This window comes from Pezoporus wallicus, unplaced genomic scaffold (assembly GCF_028554395.1).
Source record: "Pezoporus wallicus isolate ANWC-B61680 ecotype Strahan unplaced genomic scaffold, APGP_CSIRO_Pwel_v1 contig_4684, whole genome shotgun sequence".
In the NCBI taxonomy this organism is placed as follows: Eukaryota; Metazoa; Chordata; class Aves; order Psittaciformes; family Psittacidae; genus Pezoporus; species Pezoporus wallicus.
In genome coordinates this window covers 2,858,175-2,870,186 of record NW_026637499.1, presented here as the reverse complement: position 1 = coordinate 2,870,186, position 12,012 = coordinate 2,858,175, and the positions used below count along the sequence as shown (strand labels likewise).

Genomic DNA, 12,012 nt, shown 5'->3' with positions numbered 1-12,012 from the left:
GTCTCCCTTTCTCGGGGGAGATCTGATGTGGAACCTCACCCCTTTCTGGCTCCAGCAGAGTCTGCTGTTGTCTGCGGTGGTGGGTGACGGCTTGGGTGCATGGCTGCACCCATGGGGATGGGACACAGGATGGGCTGTGGGGATGCATCTTTCCAGCTGGGGCAGGAGCAGGGGCTGACTGCAGCCAGGGGTTTGCTCCCTCCCAGGAGGCTGAGCAGAGGCAAGACTCTTGGGTTTAAGTGCAGGCACTGGCATACAGGGGCTTGCTTGCTTCCTGCACCCCCAGCTGCCTGTTTTCACCTTCTTCCATCCCTGTCCCCACCAGCCAGACTTTGTGTTTGCCTCCAAAACCAGGCTCGTGCCTTTCTTGGCCTCTGGAGTTGTTTCAAGCAGATCATAAAGGATCTCGTATAAACACATCCTTCAGCTGCTGGTAAAACACAGCGCGGTGCTTGTCCAACTGCACTGGTCGAGATGAAAGAGCCGTTTAGCCCTAAACCAACCCGGAAACGTGCTGTTCTGCAGCAGACACGTGTCAGAGCTTTGGGGTGATTAAACCGAAGGGCAGCAAAGCTTCGCTGCTTCCAAGGGCTGAGAGCAGCAAAGGCAGCAGAGGAAACGATGGCTGAGAGAGGGTTTTGCTGCACTCGGGGTTCGTGCAGCCCTCGCGCAGCCGCGGGTGGGCTGGTGACGGGTGCCAGCGCGTCAGCAATGGCACAGCATGTAAATGTGACTGCGTCTGCTCAGCCCCAGCGCTTCACCGCTCCCGTTTGCCGCAGCCGTCGCTTGTCGAGCCTGCCGAAGGAAGGCAAAGGGGGGAGGACGGGGGTTTTGGCAGGTTGGACGCAAGCCATGTGTAAACGCTGCTCTGGGGAGGGATGTATTCGCCGTGGACATGCGGCAGCTCCATCGCCGCCACCAGCAGTGGTCGGTGCCGGCGCTGCTGGACCCGTTTTGGGGCTGCGATAACAATAATAACCGGGAGCGGTGGCGATGATGCTGCTCAACACACGGACCCACCGCGATCCATGCGCATTTACGGATAACCGGGAGAGCCGTGCCCGGAGCTCCTCTCCCCGTCACCATTACCGGGCCCACCACCGGGCTCCTCGCGGCGGCAGCGCCCGGCGGTTCCGTTCCCCCCCGTCCCAACCCCGGCCTGCTGCAGTCGCGGAACCCCAAGAGCGATCCCCACGGCCCGGCGGCAAAACGCGACTCTGGTGGGACTCGAACCCACAACCTTTGAATGACTCCCCTCACACACACACGCTAGAAGTCCAATGCGCTATCCATTGCGCCACAGAGCCGTCCGGGTGCGCGCTGCCCTCGCCGCCTCCTCCTGCCGCGCCGCCCCGCCCCGCCCCGCCGCCGCCCGGGCCCGCACCCTCCGCGGCGGGGCCGCACCGGCAGCACCGGGCGGGACTACAACTCCCGGCGGGCCTCGCTGCGCGCCCCGCCCCGTGCCGTGCCGCAGCGGCGGGCGGGCCCCGCTCCCGGTGCAGGTTGCCGGGCCGCAGCGGACCGCCCGGAGCCCGGTAAGAGCGCGGCACCGGGCTTACCCCTTCCTCCTCTCCGACACCTCCCGGCTCCGCTCCGCTCCCACGCGGTGGCCTCGCTGCCTCCCCGCGGGCGCTCGGGTGGGGCCGCCGGGGCCCACGGTGTCCCCGTGAGGCGCCGCGGCCCTGCGGGCGGTACCGGAGCCTTTCCGAGCCCCGATCTCCCCGTACAGCGCCGCGGCCCTTGTCCGCAGCGGGATGCGGGGCTACCCCCCCCCCCCCTTCCTCCGGGCTCTTCCGGGGCCTGGCCGGGGCTGGGGGAGCAGGGACCCGGTGTGGGGCCCGCATGGGTCTCCCGGTTCTGCAGCCCCCATCGGATGGGGTGGGGGGGGTGAGGCAGGACCGCGTCCCTCCCGTTTGTCTTTCCCCGCGGGCGGGGGGCTCATCCCCATCACCGTGCCCAGGGACAAGCCAGGGCACGGTTGCCGCCCATCTGCTGGGGCTGGGGAGATGCCCCCGGAGGCTTCTTGGGTCTTGTGCCCGCCTTTGGCTCCCCGGAGGCTCCTCGCGGTGCCCGCGGGCGATGGATCCCTGCGGTTTGCGTTGTGCCCGCTGGAGCCACGGGCAGGTCTTTAATCGTGCCTGTGCTGATGCAGGCAGACAAGCGCTGAATCCCTAACGGCGGGGCAGGGCCCTGCGGTAACACCGGTTACCCGCGGGAATCTGCCGTCGGTAACGTCTCGCCGCCGATCTCTCGGTATCGCGCCGGTTATCTCCTGGCGGGAGGCACCGGGCACGCCGGTGTGAGGCACAGATGTGAGAGCAGGATAACGAGGGCCTGTCTGGGCCCGTCTGGCCTTCCAGTGGGAGATTAAAAGCACCTTGCTGCCCACACGGAGCGTGGCTCCCCCGCTGCTGGCTCTCCATGGCCGGCTGCTTGATGGGAGCGTGTAACGAAGGGCTGAGGTGGAGCACTTAATGGGATCAGAGAGATGCTCCGTTTCACCGCGGGGAGAGGCCCCTGGGTCCTGCGATGCTGTGGGACGTCAGGCCTGGGAGGTGCTGGGGGACCCGTGGGCAGGGGCTATGGGCGGCCCCACGTGGCAGCAGCATTGGGTGCTGTGGTGCTGGTGCTGAGCCACGCGCGTGACATGCCAGGGCACGGTGACCACGTGGCGCTGCCTCGGCTCCCACCCACCAACATCTCCTGCCAAAGCCACAGGGGCTCCCCTGGACCCGGGGGGGAGCTGCACGGGGCAGGGGGGAAGCCACAAGCATGGCTCGGGGCACCACGGCCTATGGCTGAGGCCAGCGGGGGCTGACGGCTTCAGAGCAGTGAATCCACCTTCAGAGGGAAAGGGAAATGACGTTGAGTGTTTCCTTCCTCTTCGGCTGGCGTCCATGCCAGCAGGGACCCGTTTTATCGAGGAGCCCTCGAGCTGTGACGGTCACATCGCTGCCACTTGTCCCTGCCCGATGCTGGCACCTGAACAGACCTTTTGCTAGGTCGTGGTCTCCTGCGAGTGTCAGAGCCGCATCTGGGGGTGTTTGGGGTGGGGACAGAGGTACCGGTTTGGGGGGCTGTGTGTCAGAGACTTGAGTTGTTACACACAGGGCAAGAGGTGGGGGTCTGGGATGCTCCTGGCAGCAGTGACAGCCCTTGTTCTGCCCTGGTCAGAGCATGTCTGTGCCTGGCTTTGTCCCCAGCCTGCTCTGGCAGCGTCTCCAGCGGAGCTGCTCACTGACACAAGGGTTTGCAAACACAAGCAGAGCTCAAAGGACCAAGTTTCCTGTCCCTGTTCCTGTGCTGGGGAGCATGCAAAGCTGTGCTCTCCCACCACCCATTCAGGAGAGTTCTGGGGAGACCTGGGTTATATGGGCACAAGAGGGATCCTTGGGATAGGGAAGAATTTGGAGCCAGGCTGGGAGCGATGGGCTGAGCCAACCCTGCCTGGCATCACCCTGCTGCCTTCCAAACATCTGTACAAGGTCTCCTGCCATGGCTCTGCTCCCGCATCCATGAAGTGACTTCATCCTGCAGCTCACGCTGCTGGGGCGCAGCCGTGCCCCTGGCTGCTGGTGTGCAGGATGTGGCTCTCCAGGTGGGAATGGCTGGGCTCTCAGCTGGCACCAAGCAGTGCCATGCTGGCAGCTTCACTGCAGGCTGTCCCCAGGGCCCCGTGAACCTCTGTGGGAGCTCTGTGCTGCCGGGTTGTGTCCTCACTGCCAGGAGGAGCCATGACTCAGGGACCTCATCCAGGAAATTGGGGGCTGCGAACGAATCCCCCGCCCATGGGTTTGTTATCACCACGTCCAGGGCGTGCGGGTTGATGGCCGTGGTTTCTCTCCCCACAGGCCACGATGCTGCGCCTGGCTGCCTTCGCAGCGCTGCTGCTGTTCTTCAGGGTCAGCCTGGAGCTGTCCTGGGTCCAGGCCATCCCTGCTCTCTTCATCTTCTACCTGGGATCCGGCGGATGGGACTTCTTCCTCATATTCATCAAGACCATACGAAGGGATGTCCAGTAGGTGTCCTGGCTGGGGTGGCCCCAACCATCCACCCTGCCCCTGGCCCAGTATATGTGTGAGCACAGCCGCCAGGTCCTTGCAGAGCCCTGTGTTTCAGCTGGCACCTGGCCTAGCTGGAATGAGATCTGCCTCTGCCAGGCCCAGATGGCTCCAAACTGTGGGGCAAACCTTGCAGGAAGGATAGATTTCAGCTGAGCTCTGAAGTCTGGTGCCTGTCCTTGTACTTCACCCTGTCCCTAAAGCTGCTGGCGTGGCACCAAGTGCCTGGGCAGGGTTGGTTCTGAGTTGGTACCGGGCTGTGCCAGCTCCTGGCAAGGGTGTGTGGGAAGGGAGCGGCAACACCTCTTGGAGAGCACTTGAGGCTCAAAGATGCCCTTTTGATTGGGGACGTCCCTGTCTGCAGCCATCCAAAACGCATCGCTCCCTCTTCATCAGTTCTTGGCTATGAGCATCTATGCAGATGAGCTCTGCCTTTGTCCTTGCTGCTCAGGGGAGCACCCAGAGTAGGGCCTGGAGCAGTGCTGGGCTGTTGCAGCTCATGTGAAGGTCCCCACGCTGTGCTGGCTTTGCTGGAGGGAATGGTTTTGCAGTGCTCACTGAGCAGCTGCCCTCTTGCTCCTCTTCCTTTGGCAGCACGGGCCTGGTCCTGCTGCGCGTGAAGTGCCAGGTATGGAAGCACGTGCGGGAGAAGAACACCATTGCCAAGATCTTCCAGAAGACGGCAAGCAAATACCCGGAGAAGACAGCGCTGATCTTCCAAGGCACGGGCGAGAGCTGGACCTTCCGGCAGCTGGATGAGTACTCCAACAGAGTGGCCAACTTCTTCTACAGCCAAGGCTTCCGCTCGGGCGATGTGGTGGCTCTCTTCATGGAGTCCCGCAATCAGTACGTGGGGCTGTGGCTCGGCCTGGCCAAGATCGGAGTGGAAACGGCCCTTGTGAATTCCCACCTGCGCATGGAGGCCTTGCTGCACTGCGTCACCATCTCCAACTCCAAGGCTGTGGTGTTCGGGGTGGAGATGATGGAAGGTGAGGGGCAGGCACATGTGGCCGGGGCGCTTGGGACTGGAGGGTGTGGCTGTGGCTGTGGATTTAGTGTTCCTTTCCTGCCCACCGCAGAGCAGGGATTTGGAAGAGGGTGGACAGTTGGATTATCCAGGAACTGGATCTGTTGTTGGTCCCTTTGGATAATGAGCAGGATCTGGAGCTCAGTGCTGTCTGACTCCCAAGCAGCTATCCTGGGTGTGAGGATCCTTCCTTGTGCCTCTTGGGTCCATTCCCCGCATGGAGTCCTGGGCTGGGCTCCCCTTGCTCTCCATAGCCGTCAGCCACATCCCTACTGCTCGGCTCCAGCTCCTCATGCGTTTCAGCCCACGCCTCTGAGGTTGATAATGTCAACAGACCTCTTGGCACCAAAGAGGTTTTGGCTGCTGAGAGGTGGGGAACAGGATCTTCTGGTCCCTGAAGAGGCCTGGGCTGTGGCCACAGCATCTGTTAATCGTGGGAACGACACCCACCTGAGGTGGATGTCAGCCCTTTGGGGACCCCGCTGAGCACAGCGAGGGTGCTGCTGCCTGGGGCTGTCTGGGAGGGCAGGGGTCCCTGTGCTGTAACCAGCCTGCAGTCCTCCTCCATCTCTCCTCTTTACTTCCTCAGCAATGCAGGAAGTGCAGCCCTCCCTGGAGAAATCCATCCATCTCTACTGGTCCGGGGAAGGGAGCTCTGAGCCTGCGCTTCCTGGTGCGAAACACTTGGACCCCCTCCTACAGATGGCCCAGAAGCACCAGCCCACCCCCCCTGATAAGGGCTTTCTTGGTACGTGGTCAGCTCTTGGGGGCCAAGCTCGTGGTGGTGTTCTTGTGGATCAGCCAGTGTCAGCACTGACAGGAATGTCTGCTTGGGATGCCAATGGCAGACGTCTGCAGCAGGGCATGGGGTGTTCAGGATGGGTCTTGCTCTGGTGTCTGTACCCTGTTGTGCCCTCCATGCATCCGTCAGACCTGATCTGCCCAGGGTGACCCCATATGGTCTTGGTGCTGTCACATAAAGTTCCGGCTCAGCAGGCACAAGCAGAGTGTAGAAATCTGACCTGTCCCCCCCTCCAAGCTCAGCCAGCTCCTAGGTGGGGTTTGTGACCTTGTCTCCTCATTGCTCTCCAGATAAACTCTTCTACATCTACACCTCTGGCACAACGGGGCTGCCCAAGGCTGCCATTGTGGTGAACTGCCGGTAAGACCGTGGGCTTCAGGGGCTCCAGGGAGGACGGGGCTGAGCTCTGCCCTGTTGCAGCGCAGCACCTCTGGCCCTGCTGCTGATGCACCTCTTTCTTCACCCTCCACCCCAGGTACTTCCGCATGTCCAGCTTGGTTTTCTACGGCTTCCGCATGAGGCCCGATGACGTGATGTACGACTGCCTCCCGCTCTACCACGCTGCAGGTACCTGTGCCATGACTCCATGGCTCCCTGGCTCAGGCTGCAGGCTGGTGTAGCAGCGATCTCCCGTTGATTGCTGCTGGCAGTGTCTGAGCAAGGCTTTGTGCTTTTTCCCCGGGAGCCAAGAATCGATCTGGCTGACCTTTGGAGTGGGGAGTGAAAGCGAGGGAGGGGGGTGGTGGTGTGTGTGTTATCCAAGCTCCTAGGCTGGCTTTCTATCTGCTCCTTATTGCTGCTCCCCATTGGAAGTCAAGGGAAAGGGAAAGCAGTGGCTGAGACATGCTGGGATGTCGGGGTGCAAAGTGCTGCCCCACATCCCGCTGCCGCCCATCTCCCCCCCAGTACCTGTGGTCCTGGGGGCTTTGGCGAGGTTGAGCACCCATCAGATGCAAGCCAGATTGTGGCATCCACCTTGCCCTGCCGGGCCTCTCCCCGAGCGGGCTGGGCTGGACGTGTCTGGGGACTGAGGGCTCCTCTGGGTGCCTCCCTGCAGGGAACATCGTGGGGATCGGGCAGTGCCTGCTGCAGGGCATGACCATTGTCATCCGCAAGAAGTTCTCGGCCTCGCACTTTTGGGAGGACTGTGTCAAATACAACTGCACGGTGAGGCCGTGGGGCAAGGGGCCGGCAGGGAGTGGGGAGTGGAGCATCTCTGCCATGCTGGGGAGGGGGGAGGCCTGGACCAGCTCCGCCTGTCCATCCCAAACCACCTTCCTTGGCTGTTCGTCCCACCTGGGGTGTTGACTCCTTGTGTTGAAGCCCTTGCCATGCTCCAGCATTAGCCAGGAGGTCTTGGGTTATGCGAGGGCTCCCAGTGAGTGTTTCCCCTCCGTCCCCCCCAGATTGTGCAGTACATCGGGGAGATCTGCCGCTACCTGCTCAACCAGCCCTACCAGGAGGCGGAGCGGCAGCACCGGGTGCGCATGGCACTGGGCAACGGCCTGCGGGCTTCCATCTGGAGGGAGTTCATGGCCCGCTTCGGCATTGCCCAGGTAGCAGAGTTCTACGGGGCCACCGAGTGCAACTGCAGCCTGGGGAACTTCGATAACAACGTAAGGCCCCACTGCCCTCGCCATGACCGCTGGTCTGGGCAGGGCTGGAAACCCTGCTCCTGGTGTCTTGCTCCGGGAGGCTCTGTGTGGGTTGCGCTCCACCCGGAGGGGTTTGGGTGTTGTTGGGCGATGCCAGCTCGCTGGTATCCTGGATGTGTGTGGGCAGCAGCCTTGGGGCAGGAGAGATGTCCTTGCTACCCACAGCTCTGAGCTCTTCCTGTTCTAGGTTGGGTCATGCGGCTTCAACAGCAGGATCCTGCCAGGTGTGTACCCCATCGGCTTGGTGAGGGTGGATGAAGACACCATGGAGCTGATCCGGGGACCAGACGGTGTCTGTATCCGCTGCAAACCAGGTGAGGCAACTACAGGGATAAATCTCCTCAGCCCTGTTCAGGTCTTCCCTGTTAGTTCAAGACAATTTACCTGGCTCTGAGCCTCTGCTCAGTTAAACCTCACCAACTCTACTGGACACACTCCTTGCTTGGGTGCAGGCGGTTGTGCCTCCCTTCATCCACTCTTTTCTCCCTGCAGGGGAGCCAGGGCAGCTGGTGGGCCGCATTGTCAAGAGCAACCCCTTTCAGCACTTCGATGGCTACCTGAATAAGTCGGCCACCAACAAGAAGATCGCCAGGGACGTGCTTGCAAAAGGGGACACTGCCTATCTCACAGGTGAGGCAAGCAGGGCCCTTCTGGCCACCGAGAGCAAGCAGAAGGGTACCTGGATGCATGTGGGGCTGGTCCAGGCTAATGGCACTGCCCTGAGATGCACCAGGGTTGCTTTTAACCCCTTCGACAACTAACTTCTTGCTCATTCCTCCCTTTCCTATAGGGGATGTCCTGGTGATGGACAAATACGGCTACATGTACTTCCGGGACCGCACCGGGGACACATTCCGCTGGAAGGGGGAGAACGTCTCCACCACAGAGGTGGAGGGGACGCTGAGCCACATCCTCAACCTGACAGACGTGGTGGTTTATGGGGTGGAGATCCCAGGTAGCTGAGAGGGAAGAGCACAACCAGGGGAGGCAGGCGGGCCTCTGGCACTTGAATGTGAGCGTGTCCTGCACGTCCAGCCTTGTGGAGGCTCCTGTGGGGAGATGCCACTGTGGATGTGCCCATCAGGAACCAAAGGGTTCCCTCCCTCTCTTAAGCTTTTAGTTTGGAAGGACCCTGTGGCCTTTCTGAACTGGCTGAAGTGCCTCCTGTGGGAGGAGGTGACCGTGACCAACAGGGTGTCACTGATAGCCTCAGCCACAGGGTGGTGACACAGCTGGATGTGCCAGCGCTTCGGGACAAAGCGGGGTCTGTGCCAGAGGCCTTGTTGGTACGGGGCAGATGGAGATGGTGCTCTAAGAACAGTGTGTCTGAGTGTTCTCCCTTCTTCTGTGCCGCTTAGGGATTGAAGGGAAGGCAGGAATGGCAGCCATCGCCGACCCGGAGAACTCCTGTGACCTAGAGGGCTTTGCCAGCAAGCTGAAAAAGGCGCTGCCGCTGTACGCGCGTCCCGTCTTCCTGCGGTTCCTGGACAAAGTCTCCAAGACAAGTGAGTCAGAGAGTGTGCATCCCCACTGGACACGGAGCTGGGGGAGCCTGGGAGGGGAAACTGGTTACGGAGACCAGTCTGTGGTAGTGTCAGGATGCTCCTCTGGTGGTTTGGAGGTGCGAGGCTGGGTTTGATGAGGGTGTCCAGCCAGTGATTCCTCATTCCTTCCCCTCTCCAGGCACTTACAAGTTCCAGAAGGTGGAGCTGCGGAAGCAGGGCTTTGACCCCACGGTGGTGAAGGACAGGTTGTACTTCCTGGACTCCAGGCAAGGTCGCTACCTGCCGCTGGACCAGGCGGCGTTCGACAGGATCCAGTCGGGGCAGCAGAAGCTGTAACTGGTGGGGCTCAAGCGAGGCACCTCCCCGAATCCTGCTGGGGAGAGGGGGGCAAGGCAGGCACAGGGGAAGAAAAGGTTCAAGGAGTGATGTAAAGGCATGCTAGAGATTTTATTTGACGCGTTTCACGGATAATGGTTTGGGGGGAACGCAGGGGGACCGAGGGGAGGGGGATGGTTTCATACCAAAGCATAGACTCATTATGGCTTTATTTCCTATTTGGTACAGCGGTGGTGGTCCCGTGCCATGGGAGGGGCAGGACCCTGGCCAGTTAAGGAGGAGTGGGGTGCCCCTGCCATTCCACTTTGCTTTTCCTCTCTTTCCCTCCCTTTTCCTGCCTGCAGCCACCCTTCCTTGTGAAGGCCATGAAGGGACCAGTGCTGGGCTCTTTTCCCCACTCCTCCACCAAGCAGCCAGCTCCTCCTTGGCACAGGGCCCCCAGTGGCAGAGGGAAGCTGGGTGCCAGGCACAACCCCTGCCCCCTTGTCGTGTTTCTACTGTGAATCAGGGGAGCAGGGTAGTGCTGGGCTCGGGAGAGGGACAGGGATGTGTTTCTGCCATGCCTTGCTCTCTCCTGGGGGTGACATTTCTATATTTCACAATCACACGCACATTCTGTTCTATTATATATATATATATTATACATGCTGACTTATTGTTTTTTCATTCTTAATTTATTGTCTGTACTTTTGAATGTGTCCTGGGTTTGTGCAGTAGGTGGAGGAATAGCCCAGACCTGGCCTCTCTTGGAGAGCCCTTTTCTCTCACAGGGAGACAGGCCGCTCATCTGGGACTGATTCTCCTCTTCCAGCGTGGATGCAGCTCTGTGTGTCCTTGTGGCCTTGCTCCATAGTGAAGGACATGAGCGAACCCCACTCTTGTGGACACTTCTCTGGGTCTTTTACTTCCACCTTTCGTGGATGCAGCTTTGTTTCGTGCACCTTTTTCCTTGCAGAAAGCAGGTGGGAAAAGCAGGAATGAAGGGTCTGGTTTTGCCTTTGCTTAGATGCACTCAGCACCATGGAGCAGCTCTCGGGGCTTTGTCTGCTGGTTGATGTCTATGCCCTGAACGTGGGAAGCAACTTGCCACGGGGAGAGAACGTCCTCCGGAGGAGGGTGGTGTGTGCGAGAGCCTGACTTCACTTGCTCTGCATCCCTTCCCGCAAGAGCCCTCCCTGTCTCCACTGCCGGAGGTGGTCCCAAAGTGAAATGTCCGTGTTAAACACCTGACTTTGCGCTACTTGAACTCCCCGCGTTGTGTCTGACGTGAAACGGCCTCAGCAGCGATGCCCAGTTCCAGGCCTCGAGGACCATGCAGAAACGTCTGTTCCAGAGAAAACTCTGGGTTGGGGTTTATTATTCTCCCCCCCTCCTCCCCCCCCCCTCCTTTAACGATTTGGTTTTATGCTTTTAGCAGGGTTACTCCTTAAAATGACGTCTGTCTTTTGTGAGGGCAGGGTGTGCCTGCTCTTCCAGCTGTGTTTCCACACCACCGTACCTGCCTGCCCCAGTCTGTCCTGTCCTCACAATTAAATGCGAGTATGGGCTATGCTGGAGTTTCCTACCTCTTCCTTGCGCAGTCCTGCTCTGTGTGGGGAGGTGAGGGACTGTGCTCCTTTGGGAACTGCCTCTCCAGAGCACAACCTCCCTGTGGGGATGTTCGCTCATCTCGGAGCAGGGTTGGGAAGCAAGCCCCTTGCTGCTGCATTTGATGACTGTGGGATAACCAGCTCTTCATGAGACTCTCCCCACATCCTTCCACTGACTTCCCACTTCCCCTTTATCCTGTCCTGTTTGTCCTGGCCCACTCCTCCCTGTTTACCATGGCCTGACTGGCTCCTTCATACCTCTCCTGTTCTCTTTTCCTGCTGCTTCTCTCTGTGTTTTGGCCATGCTTAACCTCCCAGCTCATTTCTGCCCTCACAGACAAGTTTTCTGGTACCCATTCCCCTTCCCTTGCTACCAGAACCATCTTTTAGACCCCCTGCATTCAACCTTGGGATGGGAGAAACCAGATCCTTCATGGCATGTGTGTACCAGGGAGAAATGTCTTGCATGAGGCTGGGTGAAGCCTGGTGCCTGTTGAGAGGCACCAAGGGAAAAGCGCTGGAAATCTGCATCCATTTTATACCAGATGCACTTCCAGGCATGTTCGAATTGATGGCTTCTCCAGCATCTCTAAGCTAAAAGCTTCAATTTAGCCACTGGATGCAGTGACTGTGGGCAAGACCCATCTCAGAGCTGCATCTGACCTCTTCTGCAGCCAACTCCAGCTCAGGCTAGGTGAGGACCCGGAGCACGGAGTGGTGGAGCAGCGTGGTCCAATACTGCTCCTGGAATGATGCAGCTCTTGGGACAGCCTCTGTGCCAAAGCATCACCCCAGCTTGGTGGAAAACAGCCTTGTCCCCATGGTCCTGCAGTGCCCGAGGGCTCAGCCTTCGAGCAGGGTGGCTTTGGCACTGGGGGTTATACAGGAGGGCTGCTTCAGGGTGCGCAGCAGTGGCTGTGACCTCTGCGGATGTTCCAGTCCCACCTTTGGATGCTGTTCCTCCCGCAGCCACCAGTGGAGGGCAGGCTGGGCTTAGCAAACATCTCCCCTCAGGGGAGACCTCTTTAGGAGCTCCC

At 60.1% G+C, this 12,012-nt stretch overlaps 2 protein-coding genes and 1 non-coding gene across 3 annotated transcripts in view; 2 read left to right on the top strand and 1 right to left on the bottom strand.

Moving 5' to 3' along the window:
* The window catches only part of COQ4 (coenzyme Q4), a 53,952-nt gene that overhangs the window by 5,610 nt on the left and 36,330 nt on the right, over positions 1-12,012 (top strand). The gene's annotated exons all lie outside the window — the stretch shown is intronic.
* On the bottom strand, positions 1,213-1,307 carry TRNAR-UCU (transfer RNA arginine (anticodon UCU)). Its single transcript has 2 exons — positions 1,271-1,307; positions 1,213-1,248 (listed from the first exon to the last, which is right to left on the bottom strand). It is a non-coding gene; the product is annotated as a tRNA-Arg (tRNA).
* Positions 3,852-10,937, top strand: SLC27A4 (solute carrier family 27 member 4). Its single transcript, XM_057405946.1, has 12 exons — positions 3,852-4,018; positions 4,656-5,050; positions 5,678-5,836; positions 6,181-6,250; positions 6,366-6,457; positions 6,948-7,057; positions 7,297-7,506; positions 7,733-7,859; positions 8,038-8,175; positions 8,336-8,500; positions 8,904-9,050; positions 9,229-10,937. Exons 1-12 carry the CDS (start codon positions 3,858-3,860, stop codon positions 9,384-9,386), a joined length of 1,932 nt encoding a protein of 643 aa, XP_057261929.1. The 5' UTR covers positions 3,852-3,857; the 3' UTR covers positions 9,387-10,937.

What these genes read in the sequence shown, in the direction of transcription:
- SLC27A4 (XM_057405946.1), top strand. Translation starts at nt 3,858, where the DNA reads ATGCTGCGCCTGGCTGCCTTCGCAGCGCTGCTGCTGTTCTTCAGGGTC. An exon ending in TTATGGGGTGGAGATCCCAG is followed by an intron (nt 8,501 to 8,903) that starts GTAGCTGAGAGG and finishes TGTGCCGCTTAG; the next exon opens with GGATTGAAGGGAAGGCAGGA. An exon ending in GGACAAAGTCTCCAAGACAA is followed by an intron (nt 9,051 to 9,228) that starts GTGAGTCAGAGA and finishes TCCCCTCTCCAG; the next exon opens with GCACTTACAAGTTCCAGAAG.